The following is a 24,975-nucleotide window of genomic DNA, read 5'->3' as shown; positions in this document are numbered from 1 at the left end:
GGCAGGTATTCAGTAATAGGAAAGGAAGGAAAAGGGTGCATTTGTGGATGCCAAACTCCACTCCTAGGGATCCCAACAATTGAAAATTGCCCCTGAGATCTAAGTCTGCTCCTGAATGCTGTGTCAAATCCAGGACTCTTGGCTATCTAGGACTTCCATTATGTGTATGTTTAGGTTAGGTTTTCAGTGACCCCTGCTTGCCATTCTCCAATTTATACTGTGTTTATAATGTTTTCTCGGTAAGTTCTAAGTTCTTCCAAAAATATTTTAAACTGTTCACTTTGGTTTACCAGATGAGTCAAATATGGAAGAAACTTTTATGGATGAAGAAGAGGATTGCCCACAATTGATTCCCATAAAGGAGCAGGAATTTAAAGACAGTACAAGGAGAGATGTTCAGTCCAATGAGGCTGCTAAAATTCCTGTTACTATTATCACTGGATATTTAGGTAATGTTGTAATAATAAATGGTCACAGTAAACATCAAAGTAACCCTATTACATTTTATATGAGGTGTTGCTTGGTTTTGTTCAAAATACTATTACATCAAGAATTTGTACATTTATCTCTCTGGCATACTGAGTACACAAGATGAAATAGTTCAGAATTCATGTAAGACTATTAGGCTGACATGAAGGCCTTTTGCAAATGCCTATGTGGCTTTGCCATCAGAAGCAATTACAAAAATTGGGTTGTTAACTAAATGCAAATAGAGAACTATCCCATTTTCACTTGTAGATGATATGAAGAAGAAGAGTTGGATTTATATCCCCCTTTCTCTTCTGTGAGGAGACTCAAAGGGGCTTACAAACTCCTTTACCTTCCCCCCTCACAACAAACATCCTGTGAGGTGGGTGGGGCTGAGAGAGCTCAAAAGAACTGTGACTAGCCCAAGATCACCCAGCTGGTGTGTGTTGGAGTGCACAGGCTAATCTGAATTCCCCAGATAAGCCTCCACAGCTCAGGCGGCAGAGTGGGGAATCAAACCCAATTCCTCCAGATTAGAATGCACCTGCTCTTAACCACTATGCCACTGCTGAAAATATTCTGTCTACTGAGTATTCCAAAGAAGATCTGTGTCCCATCGAGGCCTGAAGGATGTTGGCAGATACCTTACTTCTTTTTGGGCTTTATCCCCATGACCTGTTGATGTGGGATATTATAAGAGCACACAATCCTTGGCAATTATCATGACATTTTAGCTTTTTCTGGAGAAGGGAAATCTACAAGAGTCTTTATCAAGACTTATGTGGCTGTTATATGATATGATATCTGGAAAAAGCGCTTCCTTTTTATTAGAAGTGCTCAAGTCAAAGACATAATGGAAGCTTGATCACCTCTTCTGTGCCAATCTTATGTGCTTTGCCCAGTTTTATGTCCTGTTTTAACACCCGCTCTGTCCTGTATTTTGTATTTTTCCCTATATGCTTAATAAAGGTCAGTTGAAGTTGATATGATATTTCAAGACTGTGCTGACCTGCTCTCTTGCTAGTGGTAGGCCCACCCAATTCCCGCATAATGCTTGAATTTTGTATTTCACATTTGCAGAGGGTCTATATGTGTCGAGACCCACGCATGCTGCCCCCTCCCTTTCAAATGTGAAGTCCAGGATTCTGACATAATAGCTTAAATCGTACTTATGTTTAATGTAGTATTAAAGGATGTCTAATTTTTTAAAAAGTATAAAATGTAGGTCCCTGAGAAGCTGGAAATTTTCCTCTCCTCCAACCCTTAGCTCCCATTCCAGGATACTATCATTTTCAAAGGGCTTCAGCAAACTAAGCCTTTGACAATACATTAAATCATTTTAATTCACATTCTACAGCCTGTTTCAGAACTGGATATAATGATAATGATTAAACCTTCTTGGGAGGGGCGGGAATATGCTCCAAGTGCACGACAGTTTCTTTTCTTGTTTTGAAGCTGAACTTGTTTCACATAGCTTGTAAGATGTATTATCTTACAAGTGTTTTATTGTCTTTTGTTTTAAACTGATCATAAAGTTTGAAGCCATAATAATAATAATAGTAGTAGTAGTAACGGCAGAGTCATTTGTGCAGTTCATTATGCATAATTATATTATAGAAGAGTTGGAAGAAACCACAAGGGCCATCAAGTCCAACCCCCTGCAATGCAGGAACACACAATCAAAGCACTCCCAACATAGGCTCATCCAGCCTCTGTTTAAAAGAAGGAGACTCCACCACTCTACAAGGCAGTGAATGTTTAGGTAGAATCTGTTTTCCTTCATCTTAAATCCATTACTCCGTGTCCTAGTCTCTGAGCCAGCAGAAAACAAGCTTGCTCCCTCTTTGACATGACATCCCTTCATGGCTATCATGTCACCCCTTAACCTATGCTTCTCCAGACTAAACATCCCCAGCTCCCTAAACCTCTCTTCGTAGGGCATGGACTCCAGACTCTTTACCATTTTAGTTGCCCTCCTCTGGACCCGCTCCAGCCGGTCAATATCCCTCCCGAACTGCGGTGCCCAGAACTGTACACAATATTCCAGGTGAGGTTTAACCAATGTAGAATAGAGAGGTACAATTACATCCCTCAATCTTGACACTATACTCCTATTGATACAACCCAGAATCACATTGGCTTTCTTGGTTAAATACTTTCTTGGTTAAATACTTTAATACTTTGGTTAAATACTTGGTTAAATACTTTCTTGGTTAAATACTTTAATGAGTGTTTACTTCATATTATTATAATATATAATTAATAAATTAATTCTGATAGAATAATAAAAATAAAAGCAATGGTTGTTAAAAATCATGCATTAAACAAACAAGACACATAAATTCCTAAATGATGGCTGTATCACTAGCAATTCTGGTGTTATATAAAATGCAATAATTTTGAATGGCTCAATATGGTAAAAATTTTCTAAAAATGCAGTATAAAAGTTTGTTTTTATCTCTGTATTAAAAATCTTTAGCATAATAAAACTCATTTTTTTAGGTGCTGGAAAAACTACTCTTCTTAACTATATTCTGACAGAACAACATAACAAGAGAATAGCTGTTATCCTGAATGAATTTGGTGAAGGTAGGTAAAGACAGAAACATGCAAAATAAAAAAGCCTAAATATTAAAAAAATGAAATTTTTAAAATTTTTCTTTTTAGTAAAAGTCTGTAACTTGTAAAGCATGATGTTAGAGCAGTGATGGCGAACCTATGGCACGGGTGCCAGAGGTGGCACTCAGAGCCCTCTCTGTGGGCACGCACAGAGTTTAAATCATGTAGCAGGGGAAATGGCCCCCACATCTGAGGCTGGCCTGGGAGCCCACTGGAGGCTCGATTAATAGCATTAAACCTAAGACCTAGTTTTGGGGAAGCAGTGTAAGAGTAACCCTGTTAAGTGCTATTAAGCCCCACTGATTTTCATCGCGAAGAACTAAAGCCGCGATCCTTTACCTGGGAATGGCTTCGGTTGCTGGCAATGGGGCTTGCTTCTGAGAAAACCCACCTAGCATCGTGATTCCCCCATTGGAAGAGTTGCATGGTTGCTTCAAAGCAAAGCCACCGACTACCACTGAGCTTACTCCTGAGTAACGCACGCCTCGGAGCCAACCGTTTTTTCTAAACGAAAACCTCAGCATTCAGGTTAAATTGCCGTGTTGGCACTTTGCGATAAATAAGTGGGTTTTGGGTTGCAGTTTGGGCACTCGGCCTCGAAAAGGTTCGCCATCACTGTGTTAGAGGTTTCAGATTTGTATTTAGAAGTTATTTGGGCAAATATATATATATATTTCTTAAGTGTGGGCAGATCTGTAGATACCTAAATCCATGGATTGGGTCCACACTGATAGAAAGTAGATTTTTTTTTCCAAACTTGGGAAAACCTCCATGTTTGCAGAAAAACCTTAAAACATAAAAAAGCATTGGCAGGATTAAATCCATTCAGAATAAAAACATTCCATGTACAAGTGCAGAGCACTTACCAGAAGGGGGCCCTAGAGCTGGTGTAGTGACTCTCAGAGGCCCTGCCATAGGTGCTACTGCCACAGCTCTCGGTGGCCCTGCAGCTGCAGCCTCTGGAAGGCTGTCTGCCTGGGGCCTGACCACTACTGCTGGGGCAGGTGGGTGGCTGGGATAGCTGCTGGTGCTAGGAGGGGGGGAGAAGAAGGCATCTGGGAGATCTGATGCTGCTGGGGCTGTGAGGAGGGAGAAGCAAGTGGATTCCAACTACAGAGGCATGTGAGTGATTGAGGAGGCTTTTTCTCCAGTCATCTCTATAGCTACCAGCTCAGCTGTCCTTTTAAAACTTTCTCTTGGCTTCTAATCAGACTGAAGGGAGAAGTAGTATTGGAGGCGAGGGCAGGTCAAAGAGGATTCTTCACACACACCCTGCCTGCCTGCCCGGCCCAACCCAACCCAGCTCAGCCCATAGCTCCAGCACAGGTTCTCTCTGCAGTTTGACTTATTAAAAGCTGGGGACAACTGAGCCTGCAGCAACAGAGATGGGGGTGAGAAGGAGCCTCCTCAGCCACTCACTGGCCTTTGTGGTTGCTGGCTCAGCTGTCCTATAACCCCAGTCCCACCCCACAGTTTCTATCTAGTTAAAAGGGGGAGGGAAAGAAGGAATTGGGGGAATATTGACTGAGAAGGATAGCAGGGAAGAGAACAGGGTAAATTGTCAGAGAAGGGGAGAAATATAGGGGGGAGATGATGGAGTGGTGGGTAAGATTGTTAGCGGAGGAAGAGAAAAAGGGAGTGGAGGATCATTTGAGAGGGAAGGGAGCAGAGGTGGGAGTGGGTAGGATGCACCATCCTCACAAGTGTCTCTTGACTGAAAGAAATATGGATTCTTTCCCCTTCGTAACAATTTTGTCTGGAACCATCCTTTTTGCTTTTCTTTAAGACCCTAATTTTCTTTGGCCCTAATTTCTCTCGCCTTAAAGGAGAAACTGTGGTTAAGAGTAGATTTCAGATGTATTTTTACATTTTGTCTGGAAAGTGGACTTCAAAGAAAATGGGAATGTTTTATCTCCTGATGTCTTCCTGGTTTACCTGCTTAACAATGAATTTATCTTCAAAAGGTTAATGATATACAGCAGTGATGCCGAACCTATGGCACAGGTGCCAGAGGTGGCACTCAGAGCCCTCTCTGTGGGCACATGCAATCAGAGTGCCCCCCCCCCCCATCTAGGCTGGCCTGGGCCTCTGGGCTCGATTATTAGCATTAAACCTAAGACCTAGTTTTGGGGAAGCAGTGTAGGTAACCCTGTTAAGCACTATTAAACCCCACTGATTTTCATGCGAAGAACTAAAGCGCAATCCTTTACCTGGGAGTAAGCTCGGTTGCTCGCAATGAGGCTTGCTTCTGAGTAAACCCTCCTAGGGTCGTGATTCGCCCTTTGGAAGAGTTGCATGGTTGCTTCAAAGCAAAGCCATTGTCTACCACCAAGCTTACTCCTGAGTAACGCACGCGTCGGAGCCAACCGTTTTTTCTAAATGAAAACCTCAGTATTCGGGTTAAATTACCGTGTTGGCACTTTGTGATAAATAAGTGGGTTTTGGGTTGCAATTTGGGCACTCAGTCTCAAAAAGGTTCGCCATGGCTGATATACAGAGTACGTAGCCCTGACATTTTGAAATTCCCAAAGAATATTACTACAAGTGTAGAGAATTATTATTTATTATTTACTCCATGTATACCCCATGATTCTCCCCAGTGGGGATGCAAAACAATTTCCATCTCCTCCATTTTATCTTCAGAACAATCCTATGAGGAAGGTGAGTCTCAGAGTGTGTGACAGGCCAAGGCTCATCCATTACACTTGTACAGCAGAGCAGGAGTTTTTAACCTGGGCCTCCAAGATCTTAGAAGTATCACATATCAGTAACTTTTTCATATAATGTCTAATGAAGGACACAACAAAGCAACTGTGTGTTCTTTGATACGTGACTGATTTGGCACTATTTGCTAGTGACGTAGATTGTGTCTGAGTCCTCATCTGGGAGATTTGCAACAGGATGCACCACTGTATTTTTCTGTTGCTTGTGTTGGGCACCCTGATCCAGATTGCTTTTTTTCTGACATGAGAAGCAAAATTGCGTGTTACTGAGATTATCCTTCTGTCTTATAAAAAGGCAAGCAGTATGCTTCGTGCTGCTGCTGTCTTCACTTGGTTTAGGGGAGAAGTTCAGTAGTGGAGGGCAGAGGCAGAGCGATCACAGGGGAATGTGGGCGTCACATGTCCCCGGGCGTACGCCAGCAGGTCACATGGGTGGAGAATTTCCCCTCACACCCCTCCCCTTGGACCTGCCCTGCCAGGCTACTCTTTCAGCTGGTGGAGCCTCTGGCCAAAGGAGCAGGTTGGCTGGGCCGCCACCAGGCGCCCCTTGGCCCTGTCTGCCAGGAGGCTCCACCAGCTGAAGGAGCAGCCTGATGGGGCTGGGCTAAGGGGTGGCCTGCAGCAGGCTCTCACTAGGTAAGGTGAGTGGGGGGCAGGGAGGCAGCCAGAGCAGGTGTTTCCTCGGGCGTCATCCCCCCCCCCATGCCTCTGATGGAGGACATCTTATAGTGTCAGACTAGGATCTGGGAGAGCCAGGTTCAAATCCCTGCTCTGCTATGGAAATTTGCTGGGTGACCCTGGTCCAATTAGGCACTCTCAGCCTAACCTATCTTGCAAGCTTGTTATGAGGATAAAATGGAGAGTATGGCAATGTAAACTCCTTTGAGTCTCTATTAAGAAGAAAGCTGGGGCACAAACAAAGTAAATACGTTTCTTTTGCCTATCTGTTCTTGCAATAAGTTGTTTTCTTATCAGTAAGTTGTAATATCTGAAATACATGCATTAGCTGCAAGGTTCTGTGCTTGAAGTAGAGTTTGGACTTGAGCTGAGAAATTTTCAACCTTACCTAATAATTGAGCTCCAGGTATAAAGTCTTGAATTGAAATGGGTCTGATTCTGTTGAAGACCAGTTGACAAGCTCTTTTGACTATCTTAATAGCTGTGGAGAATAAACAGTCTAATCTAAACAATCCTCCTGTCTTTTTAACAATTAAATTCACAGTTTAAGATTCAATTTTACTGTTACATTCTTGTTTTTAGGAAGTGCAGTGGAAAAATCTTTGGCTGTAAGTCAAGGTGGAGAACTCTACGAAGAATGGCTGGAGCTCAGAAATGGTTGCCTCTGTTGTTCTGTAAAGTAAGGGTTTTTTAAACATAGAACTGGCCTCTGTACATCAGTTATCAGTTATCATGGTTTCTGTTCTGCCTGATCATTCATAAAAATTAGAAAAAAGGAAACAAAAACACTTACTTTGAATGTATTTTTTGTTGTGGTTGGTATTGCTGTTATGAAAAATGACTAGCCACCTTTTTAAAAAAAAATTCCTGTCAAGTCATAACATTGTGTCCCCCTGGTGGGGTTTTCAGGGTACGAACTGTTTGGAGGTGGTTTGCCATTGCCTACCTCTGCGTCACAATCCTAGAATTTCTTGGAGGGCTGTCATCCAAATATGAGCCAGGTTCAGGGCTGAGAGTGTGTGATTGGTCCAAGATCACCCAACAAGCTTGCATGGCATGAGTAGGGATTTGAACCCAGTTTTCCCAGGTCCTATTTCGACATCTTAATTACTACACCATCCTGGCTTTCTTGGCGATTGACTAGCTCAGTAAAAACTTTGCATAATATGTTGGGCTAAATCAAGTTGGATGCTGGATCATCTTAATTAAGATTACCACTAAAAGCGACCTTTCTTATTAATTATTTTGTTTTGAAACAACCAAACATTCTGGAGAAGATGCAAGAAAAGGGAGATTGTATTGGTCCTATGGAAGTAAAATCTTAAAATTGAGCTCACCTGTTCAAAAAGGTTTGCGGTTCAAAGAAAGAAGGGAAGTCAATGAACCTTTTTAATATACACACAGGTCTTCCCACATTTCTTGGAATAGAGTTTAAGCAACTTTCAGGATGTGACTGAGTTTGTTTAGAATATTGCCAGCATATAAATGAAAACAAATAATTGGTTGGATCCTCTGATCCATTTGTGTAAGGTGCAGTCATTGGCACTTTCTGCTCCCCCATCCCTGGCACCATGCTTTCTTTTCCCAGGAACAGTTATTCCTAAGATTTATCTTTAAAACGTGTCTCTCTTTCATTCAGGGACAATGGCTTGAAGGCTATTGAAAATCTAATGCAGAAGAAAGGAAAATTTGACTATATTCTTCTAGAGACTACTGGGTTGGCTGATCCAGGTAAGTATAATTATTGATGCCCAAATGAGAATATAGGATGGCAAAATGAAACTATTCTGTACATCTAAAGACTCCTAGAGAGGTGTGACATCACTTCCAGGTTTTTCCAAAAGTGAAATCATGCTTTTGCTGATGGCTGTTCCTCCACTCCCTCCTGGGCAGTCTCCAGCTGGTTGCCAGGCAAAACTTGGCAGAGCATACAGTTGAATATACTTCATAAGTAGGACTGGATTGTGAATATGCCTGCTTCCTTATAGAGGAATGTTTGGTGCATGAAGACCAGCTACAGATTTTACCTCAAATGTTTCAGATTTAAATATGTGTATTGGGAGCCTGGACGTAGAGGTGTAAAGGCCCAGGAAACCTTTTGGGAGTGGGATTTTTCTAACACTTTCCTGAACATTTGGGCAGGGGAAAACTCTTACAAAACATTTCCTGTGTAATGACAGAGTATTAGTCAATATGTGCAGTCTGAAGATTTTTGTGTAAGACAATCTATAGTGTAACCAGGCAACAATTCCAGTATATACTGTAGAATGCTCAGTGTTTTCAAGGAAGTAGTTCTTATATAAATGCAGCTATTTTTCCACAATTATTATGCTAATGTGCATAATATACTATTGAAGACTTAATTGTTTTCAATGTTATAACGTGTCTTAATATGCAGATATGCTTCACATCCTATTGTGACTTTATAAGACTTTACTACAAAAATTGTATTTTCTTTCGACTTTTGTTTCCTATGGCTCATTCCGCACATGCAGAATAAAGCACTTTCAAACTTCTTTCAGTGCTCTTTGAAGCTGTGCGAAATGGCAAAATCCACTTGCAAACAGTTGTAAAAGTGGTTTGAAAATGCATTATTTTACATGTGCGGAAGGGGCCTATCTGTGAAGTGGAAAAAACTAAGATGCATGTAACATAAGATGCACCATTTTGCAGCTTTAATATTGAGTATATTCATAATTTTGCTTGTAAAAAACTGAGTTTTCCCAATCTAAATGTGTTGACTTTAGTGGACTTAAATCAGTTTATCTTTTTGTACACTGTTTGACATTTATATTTTTCTATTTCATAAATATGTTAAGTAGTACTATTTCATATGCTATCTTATTTATAACAGTACATACCATGTTGTCAATGCAGTAAAATAAGTTTAGATTCTTTAAGAAAGTGTTGCATATATTTTAATTTTTTCCTGCGTGTTTTTTGGGAGGATGTGGGGACATCAGGATTTCCAGAAATTTTAATCTCTACTTGTGTGCAATCAGGATTATAATATTACAGTTAAATGGTTAGAAAAAATGTTACTATTGAATATGTCAATTTATTTTTTTAGTATGTCAGTAAATATGTTTAAATAATACGACCAATGAATTGACTTCAAAGCTGTGTAAAATATTTCCTAGACACTTTAAATTAAATTTCTGTTTTTATGAAAAGGCAATTCCCTTTGACCATTCAGTTGTTTCCTGTTAAGGAGACAAACACTGCTGTTCAAAGTTCAATAATTGTCATGGTAAAGTAATTTTCTGTAAAAGAAAGGACATTGATTCAGCACTGTTACACACCAATCCTATTTCAGTTAGCTTGGAAAACTATTAAGGCATTTTTGGAGGAAAATCAATAAATATCTTGAAACCATTAGATTTTGTCGCCCTTTCTCTACCTTGCATGGGTAATCTCTATAAATTGCTGACAGGTATTTCTGTCCTGACACCAGGCAATGTGGAAACCTCATCTTGTCAGTTCAGGTAGACAGTTTCAGACACTGGAATAGCTTTCACTATCATTGTTTTTGCCTGTGTGTGTCATTCTTTTGGACAGCCCAGACATCAACTAGATGTGTGAGTCTTTGAAAAATAAAATATTTTAATAGCTGTCAGTTTCTTACATCCTTCTTGTTGTCGCTTTTGTGCCTGTTAAATCATCTCATGTCAAAACTAATTTTGATTTCTTATTTTTCAAAATATAGTATCCTGTAGTCGTTTGGCTTTTTTATTACTTTTCACTGATAACAGTTAGTGTTAATATTTTTCAGCACCAAGCAAATATAAAGGCTGCTACAAGAAAGCAGGCAGAATAGTGTGATTGTCTCACAGTATTTTTTTAATGATAGTTCTCTTGAAAGAGGTATTCCAGTATAGTTTTAAAAACTGTAGTAATAATAAATAGAGGAGTGTCGACATCATTACAGAATGTTATAATACGAATTTTCTTCTCATATTAATAGGATTTAATTATTGACTTTAGTGGGATTCTTGGGGTTTAACCCAAGAATTTATCCCCTCTTGAAACTGGTGCTGTTTTCAATGCAGGAATATTGTGTCTGAGCATATAGACAACATAGACCAGGGGTCTGCAACCTGTGGCTTTCCAGATGCCAGTTGGCCATGCTGGCAGGGGCTGATGGGAATTGTAGTCCATGAACATCTGGAGAGCCACAGGTTGCAGACCCCTGATATAGACAATGAAAATCAAGTATTTTTCACTATCTCATGGTAAACAGTGTGGTTAGACAGAAATATATATTTAAGTTCCTGTTTTTCTTGTTATGTTTTAACTTTTAAGAACATAGAAATTGCACACTGTAATCGGCAGTTTTTAAAATCTGCTTGGTTTGACTTATAAATATGAATTTTATTTGCTAGGTGCTGTTGCCTCCATGTTCTGGGTTGATGCTGAATTAGGAAGTGACATTTATCTTGATGGTAAGAAAAATTATTCATATTGTTTATCTGTGTGTGTGTGCGTGTGTTCAATAAGTTCCACAAATTCAATAAAGAGACACAGGTAATGAAGGCTACTAAACTCAGATTTTAGTCATGAATGTGGGTTTATTTGTTTGTTTGTTCATTTACTGCTATCAACCTGTAGCCATCTTGTAGGGTTTTCAACACAAGGGTAGTTTGCCACTGCCTGCCTTTTCATAGTGATTCCAGTATTCCTTGGCGGTCTCCCATCCAAAGACTTACCAGGGTCAATCCTGCTTAGCTTCTAAGATCTGGCAAGATCAGGCTACCCTGATCTTGTATTAATATACAAGGTCAGGGCTATGGATAAATGTGCCTGGTGATACTGATTAATTTCTTGCTTGAGGATAGCTTGAGGATAAGTTATCTTCAAGCTTTGGTTTTTATTGTCACTATAATTTGCTTACTAATAATTATGCTAAATCCAAAATAATATCCATCGGAAATATCCATCACGATGAAAAGTAAATCCCTGGATTCTGGAAGGACATAAAATTGAGTAAGCACTGAATTTCAACTACCTAGGGTTTCATTTTGCCTCTTCCAATAAGTGAAAATTTCATTATTTTTATCTGTACAATTAACTGCCACTATGAGATTCTTTTATCATTCTGGAGGGCAATTTGTTCCTTTTGCTCCAGAAGTTTATAGGGCAAAAATTAAATTCGTTCTTCTTTATGGAGCTCCAATTTGGTTTCCTCTATAGTTGAAACACTGCAATCAAAATTTTCTATGTGCCATTGTTCAAGTGCTAATTGTATTTCGAGTTCCAACTAATATTTACAGGATGGTCTTCCATCTCCTTTTTGGCATGGAAAACTGTGGTAAAATTCAGATCCTGATCTTTTAAAATGGATTGAGCTTGACCCTTTTGTGTCTTCTTGGAAAAAGACAGATGAAAAACTTCCAAGCTTATAGATTTCCTGACAAAGTTTACCCTCAGGCCTACCTTTAGTTATGAGTAAGATACTTACGGATTTAGAATGGGGACCCTCTCAAATTATTTAGTAATGCCAAAAGGAACTGCGCAACATCTTTCAGGTGACTGAGCATTCCATCTATCTAGTGCTTCCAGATTATTTTAAAATTCTTAACTATTTTAACCTTTTGAAGATTTTTCTCCTTGGCCAGACATAATGCTTTACCCCTCAATGAATTAATTAGCAGATTCTCAGATGGTTTAGTTAGACAGTCTGCCCACATCGAAAGGCAAACACAAATACTTCCCCATTTTTATTTGCTTGTGATTTATAATCTTCTATAGGATCTTCCTTTATTACTCCATTAATCTCACATTTTCCCACAAGTTTACATGATTGTCATTTAATTTATTTGCTGTCTGGTAAAGATAAAGCTGTTACTCTATCTCTAGCTCATTATGTAATGGCTGGTTTGAAGATACACTCAAAGCTATAATCAATCTACTATAATCCTGCATACACTTATTTTGCACTAGAACAGGAATATAGAGTGGTAATGGCATTTGCACTCACCCTGTAGGGCAAAGCAAGTGTGGTCTGTATTATTAAGTGTCTCTTAGTCATACTTTGTTCATATACATATCTTTTTTTCAGGTATTGTCTCTGTGGTTGATGCAAAATATGGACTACAGGTAAAATAATAATAAAATATGGACTACAGGTAAAATAATAATAAAATATGGACTACAGGTAAAATAGCCTATGGCCATTAAACATAAAATACTTGACTTAATCATCATTTAGACAGCAGGTCTCCTTAGAATCCTACTCCTATGGGGATTCATTTGGGCTTACTCCCACAAAAGTGTTCTCAGTACTGCAATATTAGTATTCTGGCATGCTTAGCTAGATGTGACTCTTGTAACATAACCTTCTATATTTGCTATGCCCTGCTGATTTCTTCCATCATAAAATTTTCAACTTCTAATTTCTTATCGGATTTCTTTTTCAAAAGACGCAAGACTTTTTGAAAAATGGATTTGACCCTCAATTCTTGGAATGCTGTGGCTCACTATCTGAGCATCTGCTTAGCATGCAAAAGGCCTCAGGTTCAGTCCCCAGCATCTCCAGTTAAGTATAACGAGTAGGTGATGTGAACAACCTCTGCTGCTATCAACCTTGGTGGGCTAAGGGTCTGATTCAGTATAAGGCAGCTTCGTGTGCGTTGCCCATATTACTTCATCCCATAATGGTAATTGTTGTTCACTTTGAATCCCAACCAAGAAATGTTGAGTTTATGCTCCAACTAACAAAATACCTATCATTATCAATGATGGGAAATGTGTGAAGGACGAGGTTGTATATTGTGAGAGTTCCTGTGGGTGATAGGTTTGCACATTCCTTTGGGACTCTCATTGAGCGAGGGCCACACACTGACAGCTGTCCTCACCACAGAATTGTCCCAAGCACAATGCTTGACAAGTTCCAATAGAGAAAAGTACATATTTCATGTATATGGGAGAAAGGAAACCGGGTGCACCTTTGAAGGAGGACTAAATCTGCTTTTTGGTGGTCAGCCATTGGGAGCCATACTCCTTCCTTTCTGTATCCTGGGCTCTTCTGTTTCTTGATCTATCTAGGGTGGGCAACGGGGTTGCCAACAAGGAGGTACTGGAGGGAAAAAATTTGGGGGCTGGGGGACCCTTGAAAATAACGTCATGTTTTAGTCAAGAGATGCAGTACAAAAGAAATTCTAGTGCAGTTCTGACTACAGCCACTAGGTCACAAGGAAGACAAAGTAAACTAAAGAGAGGTGTCTGATCTGGGACTCACCAAGTCTTTCTGCAAAGTTCCTGTGAGGTTGACTTAGATTCTGGTAGATCCCTCAGCAAAACCAGCATGGAGCAAAGCAAGACCCACCAGGATGAGTTACAGACAATGCCAGGATGCAACCTTCTAATTCGGTCTATGCATTTCTTATTCCATTAGTTCCCCCCAGTTCCTGCACAGCCAGATCTTGCAAAGATGCAGCCTGGTTAGTGGGTGGTAGCAATTTCTTTTTTAAAAAAACCCCTTTCATTTCCTTTTTGAACAGTTCTCTAACATTTTGATCCTTTTCTCCTCTTTCACTCTGCTCTCTTCCTTTCATAATCTACCATTCATCTATCCCCAAGTCTAATTTTATTCCCTCCACCCCTTTATTTTTCAATTTCCACTGCTTCTCAACCATCCTGGTTGCCAACTTAGAATGAATTTATTAGAAATATAGCAGCAAAACGTTAATAATATGAACAGGAGGATGTTGATATTTCGCCATAATCTTATCAAAGTAGTAAAAGGATGTATTTCCTGCCCCCCTCCACCCTTAATATGCATGATAAGAAATGTTAAGCTCCCTCAGTGGTAACAAATTAGTGACAGAATTTAAAACTTGTTTATTTACTCTATTCATATCCTATTTTTCTTCCCAAAGAAGGTAGCCTATATTGTTCTCGTCTTCTTTTATTTATGTTCACAACAACCCTGTGAAGTAGGTTAGGCTGACAGTGTGAAATGGGCCCAGGGACTGCCAGCAAGCTTCCATGGCAGAGTGGGGATTCGAACCTGGGTTTCCAAGATTCTGGTCCAACACTTTAACCACTACATAAGTTCCACTGCACATAGCATGGGGTGTGTGGAAATAACCTGGGCCAGGATATTCTAATTCCTCTCAATTTTTTGCCCTGGATCATGATCATCCTGGTCCTGGTGGTCAATATTAAGATTCCGTGATTTATTTTCTGAGTTATGCCTGCCACAAATGGACAGATAGATAGACATAATGATCCTTTTATTATTATAGGTGTATGACAACAACCAGCCAAGTGATTTTTTCTGTTACGAAATTTGGTTTGGATCAGGATCATATGAGGGGAGGCCTTAGGTGGAATCATAGTCTGAAAGTCCTGGTGGCAGAGTAGTGTGAGATTGAAATAAAATGCTGGCAACTGCTCTTTATATTTAATGACAATTAGCTGGCAAAACCCTGAGCAAAAGAAGGCAAGGTCCTTTTCTTCATCACTGGTATGTGTAGCAGTAGTGCAGATATTTAGTACTGCTTGGTTGGTCCAAGGCAATAGGAGTTGGATGTTAGGACATAAAACCCCGAGTGCTGATTATTTCAGTTCCTTGGCCATTGCACCATATGCCAAATAGCCAAAATTTTACTGAGAGGTGCCATGTTTTGTATATATTTTGGCTAACAGTCTACTTTCTCATTGGCAATCAATTGTTAATGGTGCCAGATATTCATATAAGATGATAATGTATTACCATTGAATTAATTTCATCTTAGGGCATGTCGAATTTGAAAGCCCGTTTAACCATCAGCACTATCCATCATACTTTGATCAAGATTAAATCCCTCCATTGTCACAGCTAAGCCCACCCCACACCCCTTCACAACATAATTGGTGGACAGGTCACATCCTTTCAATGGACTTAGAAGGGCTTACCTCCGTTCGGGATTGCACTGTTAACTAAGCAATCAGAGGACTTTAACTTGCCCATATGTTTAATTATTTCATACAGTCGAAATTTGCACAACAGTTTGTCCCACTGCACTTCTTTTGTTCATTTCAAGCATATTTTCTGTCTTAATTTTTGTAAGCCACTACATGAAGAGCAGCTAATGCAAACCTATAGAATGATGTTATGAGCACCTTAGTATGTAGTAGCTGTTGATGGTGGTGGATAATGTTTTGCAGTCAGCTAAGAGGTTGCAAACAAAATCCTGCCAAAACTTTTTGAAGTGATAAATACATAATGTTCAATATTTTCAAGGCAACTTTTATATTATTAAATCAATAAACGTTGTGAAGCTTGACATGCTGTCAGTACAATAGAAGCTTTTAAGTGTTCTCAGTCGTATGCCAAATAAATAACTTTTGCTTTGTATAGAAAATTTGCGAACTTGTTCCATTCCCTGGATTTCAAAGCTTGACCTCCTTCTCTGCCTGTGAATTAAATAATTCTAGAGGCAATACAAGTTGTGACACTGGGATAATAGGCAGCAATTTCGGGGTGTCACGCTTCAAGAATCCTACCTAGTCTATGGAAAACTGAGAGAATGTGGCTAGCAAGCCAAATTGAAACTGAAGTGGTAATTGATATCATGGACTATCACTCTAATGGGATTGTCACCGAGCAGTCTGAAATATTCATGTTTTAATCAAAAGGCAAACGATTGGACAACTTGCAATGACAGGACAGAAGTCTGCGGATCTAAACTGAGGCCACTGACACTGTTCTTTGCAAATCTACAAAGCTTGACAGCATCTCATGCAACAGAATCGATGAATGCTGAGTTACAGAGAGAAGGTCAAAAGAGAGGGCTCTTTCAAGTCCTCCTGTTATTACACAAGCTCTTCAAACCATTTAGGGTCAGAAAAGGATTTTGACTGAAGAAGTCCAATAAATAAATAGACATTGAGCAATGAAATATTCTACCACACACCCCAGGACCTTTTAGTGGTACACATGCTGAACAGTTGGTATTAGTCAAAAAAGGTTTGCTGTTTTACATGTTACAGGCATATGGAATAGTCTGTATCCGTACTTTAACCATATGTATAGCCCAATACTGAAACTGAAATAATTGATACAAATTATTTATGCCTTACTTAAAGAGAGAAATCTGTTAAGTTACAACCTGCAGGTTTCTTGTTTCAAAATCTTTTTTAAAAAAAATTCTGAGAAAGAAATTGCAATCAGTTGGTGAGTTGAACTTGCTTTATTAAGCATTAGTAGGAATTGCCAAGCTGATGGAATATCAGTGCTGAGCCAAATCTCTGTTGAAAAGGGTTGAAGTAGATGCAAAATCCCAAACTACATTCATTGTTAGGGACTATTGATAATTATGTGTATGAAACATTACTAAACTATGAAATATTTAAATAATTGAAGCTACTTAGATTTTTTGCATTAACACCCAAACCACCCATGGATTCCTTAACAAAAATTGTCTACAGACTTTATATTCTCAAGTTAAGAAGTTAGTAACGTACCAATTTTTGGTGTGTGTTTATAATCATTATGGAAGCTGGATGTCTGGAGTTTTTTTTATCCAGCATGTGGTACTGTAAACTTTGAAGCAACTTTGTTTTGTGTGATCTTTTTTGTGTGGAAGTATATTGTTATAGCTCAAATGTTACTTTTTAATGCATTTTTTAATTTCCGTGTATGGGCTCTGAATTTGGAACATTTAGAACAAGTAAATGATAATCTTGGTATGTGCCATGTAAAGCCCCTTCATTTTTGCATTAATGATGTAAACAGGTGTCCTCTGTTTTTTTTTCAGCATCTGAAAGAAGAAAAACCCAGCGGACTTATCAATGAAGCTGCAAGGTATCAGTGCAAAGTTTGGTTTTCTCTGTGTTAGTTTATTGGAAAGAACAGCACTGAGCATATTAAGAAAGCCTTTTCCAAAAAGCAACTTTGCCCATTTCAATTTTAATCCATAAATCAGTATTGCTTATTGCATCCACTTCAGTTTTGCAGACTAGTTGTGTGTATCTTTTTTATTATTATTATTATTATTATTATTATTATTATTATTATTATTATTATTATTATTATTATTATTACTATTACTATTACTATTACTATTACTATTACTACTATTACTATTACTTCTATTACTATTACTATTACTATTACTATTGCTATTAATTCGATTTGATAAACTGCCCTACCCCCAAAGGGCTCAGGGTGGTGTACAATAGCAAATGACAAGACAATAAAACAAATCGAATAGCCCCAATTAAAAACAATACAAAACCTTAAAACTATAGCAGCACTACCCTGTGGTAGTCCATTGGGTTAATGTTGGGTTGCTTGAATTTTACACCCTAACATTTAAAAGGAGAAAATGTCGTTGGAAAGTTCAGTACACATCTAAAGTAGCCCTTTATAAGCTTAAAAAAAATAATTCCAGAACCCAAAGGACAGATGATGTGGGAATTTTTTTGCTGTCTTATTTGTACATTTTGCAGATGAATGTGAAGTTTTAGTCATGGACACAGAGTAAGTTTTTTAAAAAAATGGTAATTAGATGTTCTGTGAACTCTGAACATAATCTTGTTAAATATTTGTCAAGATATCTCATCTGTAAGAATTATATAAATGATTAGTGTGACGGATTAGGCCCAGGTAAAAGGGTTAATTTTTAGAAGGGGCAGAAAAGCTGGCCTTAGCAACACTTAATGTAAATGTAGACACCTCCTGATTGGCTGGCAGAGACGCAGTTAGCCTAGAGCCACAGGTGGGGGGAGCTAGATGCTAGGAAAGCAGGAAGAAGCCTGTCAGAAAGGAATTGGGGAATTGAGACTGTGTGAAGATAGAGAGACAGTTTTGAGTAGTCAGACACAGATCGATCGTGTCAGCCCACAGATCCTTCAGTCTGAGATCTTGTCTAGTGGCAGTGAGGTCAGTGAGAGACAGAGAGAGGAAGGCTAGGTGGCCAGATCTCTGAGAGACTGAGAGGAAGGATCAGAGTTCACCAGAGGCGACAGGCCTAGGTGGTGGGAGACAAAAGGGAAACTTATTACACAGAGACCCTCCTAAGCCAGTGTAAAATCCTTCTGGAGATAAGGGTGGGCATTTTAGGAGTGGGTTCGGGACCATGTGTGGAAGGTTTGCCCTTACAGAGTCACCTGTGCGTGTTAACACTAAAGTTTGTTCTGAAAGCCATCTTACTGAAACTGCTTACTCTGTAACCACTAAGTATCTGCCTAAAGTAACGTTATGTGCCTCTCTGAACCATCCTCCTGAGAAGAGAAGTATGTTAAAATAAAATCTAGTTTTTGTGTTTTAAACTTTCCAGAGCCTCTCTTTAAGGTTCAGTTATTTTGCTTCAGCTTATGGTGGCAGCATTTATAACTATAGATTGGTTTGCCTTGACAGGATCCCTGTTTTAAAGGCCTTTGTGTGCGTGAGTTGAGGGGAGTGCCTTAGGCCAACAAAGTCAGCTATCCAAATATCCACCCTCAGTAACAGGCTTTCCTCCCTTTTGGGGGCTGCTGTCTTCCCTCAGGGAGTGGGTGCTGTTACAATTAGCATTTGAACTCTGCTATTTTTTTCCTAGCTTAGTATAAGCAGTGTTGGGGAGAGGAGAAATAACATCCTCGCTACTTAAACAGAATTTCAGTCAGAAAGGGGGCAAAAAAATCAAACCTATACTGATAGTCAAGTCAAGTCTTTCCATTAATTTATCTTTTCTTTCATTGTGTAGACAGATTGCACTAGCAGATCTTATTATCATCAATAAGACTGATTTGGTTCCACAGGAAGGACTGATGAAACTGAGAAAAGCTGTCAGGTGAGCATAAATAAATTATAGAGGCCGGCAGATTTTTGTTTAAATATTTACTACAGCTGGAAGCTGCTGGAATTGCATATAGCATGTTAGGATTCAAAATAAAGAATATCTGTTTGGTTTGGAAAGTGGTTGGCTGTTGTGTTGAGCTTGATGATTTGCTTGTGACAAGCAAACTTCACCAAGTCTGTGTAGTAGCTGTTCAGCCCTTTCTTAATTCTAATAGTTGCCCTCAATCTGAGTATCTCAAGAAGAAGAAATGATCAGTTGTCAGTTTAGTCTGAGACATTTATTTATTTTATTTGACTTGATACCTTGCCTTCCCCAGCAAAGGCCAGGCTCAGGGCAGCTAACGCACATCTATATATATAAAAAGCTAACAGTGACTTTGTTAGTTATGCTCTAACGCTGTAACGGCTGGATGGATTGCCCCCAAATGTTCACATGACGTCCCTCCTTGTTGCGGGCAGGTAATCGGACCTTCAAATCGCCCAAAGTCCATACCTGAGCCAGGTAAAACATCTTTTTCCTGGCGCACCAGGCCATGAAGCTGGCTGTGTTTAACTGTCACCCTTAGAATGTTTGTGCAGCATGTCTGTGGCCTGAGGGCTTGGTATGCCCTTAGAATGTTCGCGCAGATGGCCAGAGATGAGCAGTGAAAACAGTAAATAGGTAATACTGTTAGGTAATACGAGTGGAAGTGAAACACATACACACTTTGCCGTGTGAGACGTCAGGTGGTGTTCCCCGCCCCCACACGCAGGTAACTTTCACTCTCTGTGCCTCACCCACTGCTACCACATAACACACATACTCTCATACACACCCAGCTCATCCTCACACACCTCACTCTGCCCTCCCTCACATCCAACCACCACTTACCCACTTCCTCACCCATATTCGCCACAGCTCTCTTTTACTAAAAGCAAGCTGGAGTTTGCCTTTTTCTTCTAGGAAAATCCGCGGGGTGGGGGCAAACCAACACTACTGGCTCCGCTTCTTTAGCAAATGGCCCTTTAAGAACCCAGGGAGTTGGCCTTGATCTGAGCGCCTCACCACCCTGCCTCTGCTGCCTGACTGGGATAGCCTCCTTGCCCCAGTTCTGCCTTACCCAAGCCAGGACTGTGCGTGTCAACCAGCCTCATGGATAGCGGGATTCGCACTCTGGACAGTTCTGTTGTGGAATGGAAAGGGTTACCTTATACTAAAAAAAAAAGACACTACTACATAACAATGTGAATTGAAAAGGGAAAGAGGGATTCCATTTGACCACCCCAAAAGGCTATGCTGCGGATCATTGGACCTGCATGGACATCTATGTGGGTTGCGGACTATGATGAGAAGGACAATTGCCACAGCAACGTGTGGCTGGGCCCCGTTAGTAATTAAGATATAATCTTAAAACTCTGTATGAATAATTAATAATTAAAACATTCCAATATAATAATTACACAGATGGTGATTTAACAGGACCTTACCCACATATCACCAATTCTCACCCTGGTTTTATCAAATCTTATGGGTGGAAGAGGAGGGGGCACAAACTCGGCGTGGGGGGGCAGGGGGGCAAGATGACACTATTTTGGACTAGCACTTTCAGTTATAGGCCCAGTGGGATAATTCAGTCTTGCATGCCCTGCAGAATTGATTTATATCCTGCAAGCCCTGAATGTCTGCTGGGAGTGAGTTCCACCAGAAGGAGCCGGTGCTGAAAAAGCCCTGGCTCTGGTGGAAGACAGCTAGATGTCCTTGGGACAAGGAACCACCAGTAAATTACTCTTGGAGGAACAAAGTGTCCTTTGTGGGTGAAATTGGGAGATGTGGTCCCGAAGAGCATGCAGGTTTTGGTTTAATGATAAAATGGTAATCCTAAACAGTTATACCCTTTTGAGACCATTCAGTGGATTTAGAAGGGCTTAGAAAGGTGTAACATATTTAGGATTGTACTGTTGGGCACAGTCTGTTGTTCCACTATGTACCATGATGCACAACACAGTAAAATCTGGTTCTGCAACTGCTTCTTTCTATTTATAATCTTGTCTTAGGTTCTGGAGTTCCCTGAAGGCCTGTGTTGTGGCTATAACTAACTGGAAACTTGAAGCAAAGCTGCAAAACTGGGTACAGTCAGTGGACTGTAAACCAATGTCATCCGAGTTGTTCCCTCAGTGGCTGGCATAACTGTTTCATCCTCACCTGAGAGAAGAGGCAATTCTTGGACCTGGCTTCTTTGGGGTCCAGTCTTTTGTCTGCAGATTAGGATAAGGCTATGCAGCTTAGCTGCAGTCCTGGGAAGGTGTTGAAAAGAAATATGGGAAAGTGGTTAGAAGTTACACCTAGATTAAATGATTAGTGTAAGCTACAAAGTCCTCAAGCCATGATGTTTTGGCATTCTGGTCACTTCGATCAACGTCAACCTTTATACTTCACCCAGGCTTGATTCTAATGGGAAATGAAGCACTGTGCACAAGAATTTCTCCAGACCAGAATCTCTGCTACCAAACAGGACAAACTTTTAACCTCTTGTTTCATATTACAGCAGAGATCCTTCCAGCTCTCCAAGAACACATTTTGTTGGGAATCTCCCCACTGGAGCCTATGAAATGCAGAAATACTATTTTGCTGAGGGATCAAAAAAATAGAAATGTTGTCACCTTCAGGACAGTAATTCTATTTACCTATTTATAGGGTTCACATCCTTACAAGCTGTAGATTTTTTTAAGTGCATACTAAGAATTTTGACAAGAGTTATGTTTAGTACAAAGTCTTTTAAGTAGAAAAATCATCTGGATTTTCCACTTCTATCTTTGTTAATTTTATGAACGAGAGTGCTTCATATCTATGTGTTTGAGTGAATACAATGGTTTTTCCATATCTTAAGTTTTTAATTTTTCTTCTCCTCTTTGATCCTAGGTCAATAAATGGACTCACCAAAATTATAGAAACTCAAAGATCAAGGTAATAGTATTATGACAAAATTGGTTATTGCAACTCCTATACAGTCTTCTCAAATACTACTATATTTTACCAAGGAGGGCTCTTTATGACCCACAGATCATATGTGGTCGGTTTATGCTTTGCTCTGGGTTCTTCCTGCCTTTCTTCTCCTAGGTTGCAGAATAGGGGTTATGGGCAGAAACCCATGGAATCTGCAATCTGTCTTTCTTTAGCAATGACCTCAGCTGTGCCAGTGCTGCTTATTGGGTATATGTGGCCCAATTCATTCATTCATTCATTCATTCATTCATTCATTCATTCATTCATTCATTCATTCATTCATTCATTCATTCATTCACTCTACGTTCCATTAGGCTAAGCCATGGAATTCACTACAAATTGGATTCTATTAAATGTCAGTCATACTGAACATCCAACCTGGTAGAGTTCTAAGAACTTGCAAATTTAATCACTGCGTCATTTTGTGGTCTGGTAATAAAAAGATATTACAATACTACTGGGAAGGGAAGGGATCTGTAGGTCAACATGGCTACCTCCGGTCTATGTCTCTTAAACATACAATATATCTCAAGCATTTTGAAATACTGTGTTTGGTTCCTTTGCCTGGATTTCAGTTCCATTTCACGATAATTTGAATAAAGCCCAGTGCGTGAATTAGAAAAGCTAGAAGATAAGAGAGCCGAGATAGCAACTGACTGAAAGTACATTTCTTATGTGCCTTCATGCTTTTCCTACATCAAGGGCATTAATTGCCAGGCAGGGTTGAAAATAACTCAAGCCCCCTTGCACTTATATTGCCATATATTCCTTCTGATTACTTGGCTAAAATCATGTAATTGAATCAAAGAGAGTTTTATTGATTCAAACTGAAAGAAGCCAATAGAGTTCACTTCGTTCAATAGGCAGATCCCAGTCTGTGTAGCTGTCAATGTTGGAAGTCTTTGCAACATTACTTGTTTTAGACTGAAACTTCCCAAAAAAGCAGCATAGGACTGATGAAAAAGAAAGCTTCTTGTTAGCTAGTGATTTATTGTTCATTTCCTGACTTGTTTAAAAGGAAGTTTGTATCTATTTCTATCTGTTTACTAATTTAAAACATTTATATGCCACCTGTTCAGAGACCAGGTCAGGGAGGCTCACAAAATAAATTGGGATAAATCATAATAAAGCAAAATCTTGAACATTAGCAACCATCAAAAATATCCTGAAGCAGAAATCATTTGCTATATTTTTTAATGACTTGTTTTCAAGTATTAGTCTTGGAACCAACTTGAATAAATGGATATATTGGTATAACTTAGGGGTAAACCTTTCGGCTATGTAAAGCTTATGGGTATAAAGTATCAAGAGATTAGGCAAAAACACAACCAGACTTGTTCACATAATATATTAGAACAGTTATCCTGTTGCTGACTGTGTAATCAGTTCAGAGGTGTAAGTGGGGACCCTTAACCTCTTGGCACCTCCTGCTTATCTCAATCAATTACTCATGTGCATGATAAGTGACATTTTTCATATCTGCTCTCTTATTTGCTCTGGGAAGTCTGTTCCCTCCTGTGCTACTAGCAGTGCTGTTATGGAGCTCACTGTTACTGTTGAACCCTTCTTGAGTTAGAAATGTGGCCAATACAATCTTGCTTCCCTCCTTCATTGTAAAGTAGAACCACATGATGTATTTTTATGACTATTCTTCGGTAGAGAAGCAGGACAGTATCATCTTATGTGCAAGAGTTTTATGTTTTACCTGGCAGCAACATAAAAATGTAGTGAAGCACACTTTTCTGTTTGCATGTCAGGCTTTAAGAAGGTCAAATACGAAAAGGTCACCAGCTGAGTACTTTCCATTTCCAATTTATTTACACCAAATAAAATGATTTTATACTCAGAAGTAGTAGAAATGAGACAGTGTAGCGTAGTGGTTAAGAGCAGTGGACGCTAAATCTGGAGAACTGGGTTTGATTCCCCACTCTTCCACAGGCAGCCTGCTGGGTGACCTTGGACCAGTCACAGGTTTCTCAGAACTGTCTTAGCCCGCTCAGAGGGAGGCAGTGGCAACCCACTTCTGAGCATCTCTTGCCTTGAAAACTCTATGTTTTCACCACATCACCATGAGTCAGCTTTGACTTGATCACACACACACACGGAGAAATGGATACAAATCACCTAGCAGAGCTCAGGATCTGTCTTTGTTGTTCAGGTGTCCAGAAAGCATTACCATATATACTTGTGTATAAGCTGACCCGTGTATAAGCCGAGGCACCTAATTTTACTGCCCAAACCTGGGAAAACTTATTGACTCGCATATAAGCCGAGGGTGGGAAGCCGGGAGGCAGAGGGAGCCCCTTATTTGGGCAGTGACATCAGGGGGAGTCACTGCCCAAATAAGGAGCTCCCTCTGCCCCCGGGGTTTGAGGAAGCCCAGCCAGCCAGGGTGCCTTTGGGTTCCCCCTTCACCCTCCGGGAGGGCAGCAACAAGCGGCTTTGCGCTGCAGGGAGGTTCTCCTGGCCCTGCCCCTGGCCTCGTTAGAGGCCTGAAGACCCTGCCGGCTGTGGAGGTTCCCCCGTTCGCCCTCCAGGAGGGCAGCAACAAGCGGTTTCGCGACTGCAGGGAGGTTGTCCTGCCCCTGGCCTCGTTACAGGCCTGAAGACCCTGCTGGCTGCGGGGGTTCCTCCGTTCGCCCTGCAGGCGGGCAGCAACAAGTGGCTTCGCAGCCACAGAGAGGTTGTCCCGGCTCCACCCCCGGCCTCCTTAGAGCCTGCCGGCTGCGGCTTGT

The 24,975-nt window shown here is 40.1% G+C and overlaps 1 protein-coding gene across 2 annotated transcripts in view; it reads left to right on the top strand.

Annotated features, from left to right (window-relative positions):
* Nucleotides 1–24,975, top strand: part of LOC125437192 (COBW domain-containing protein 1-like) — a 39,483-nt gene that overhangs the window by 864 nt on the left and 13,644 nt on the right. For both annotated transcript variants that reach the window (XM_048504615.1, XM_048504614.1), the window contains exons 2-10: nucleotides 294–449; nucleotides 2,971–3,057; nucleotides 7,071–7,167; nucleotides 8,128–8,219; nucleotides 10,871–10,930; nucleotides 12,547–12,584; nucleotides 17,231–17,277; nucleotides 19,163–19,249; nucleotides 22,157–22,201. In XM_048504615.1, the coding sequence (XP_048360572.1) occupies nucleotides 305–449; nucleotides 2,971–3,057; nucleotides 7,071–7,167; nucleotides 8,128–8,219; nucleotides 10,871–10,930; nucleotides 12,547–12,584; nucleotides 17,231–17,277; nucleotides 19,163–19,249; nucleotides 22,157–22,201 (698 nt within the window). In that variant the 5' untranslated portion in view covers nucleotides 294–304. The remainder of the gene's footprint in view (nucleotides 1–293; nucleotides 450–2,970; nucleotides 3,058–7,070; nucleotides 7,168–8,127; nucleotides 8,220–10,870; nucleotides 10,931–12,546; nucleotides 12,585–17,230; nucleotides 17,278–19,162; nucleotides 19,250–22,156; nucleotides 22,202–24,975) is intronic.

The sequence above is a fragment of the Sphaerodactylus townsendi genome, linkage group LG07 (genome assembly GCF_021028975.2).
Source record: "Sphaerodactylus townsendi isolate TG3544 linkage group LG07, MPM_Stown_v2.3, whole genome shotgun sequence".
Classification (NCBI taxonomy): Eukaryota; Metazoa; Chordata; class Lepidosauria; order Squamata; family Sphaerodactylidae; genus Sphaerodactylus; species Sphaerodactylus townsendi.
Note: the sequence above shows the minus strand (reverse complement) of the source record. Positions and strands in the feature narration are given on the sequence as shown.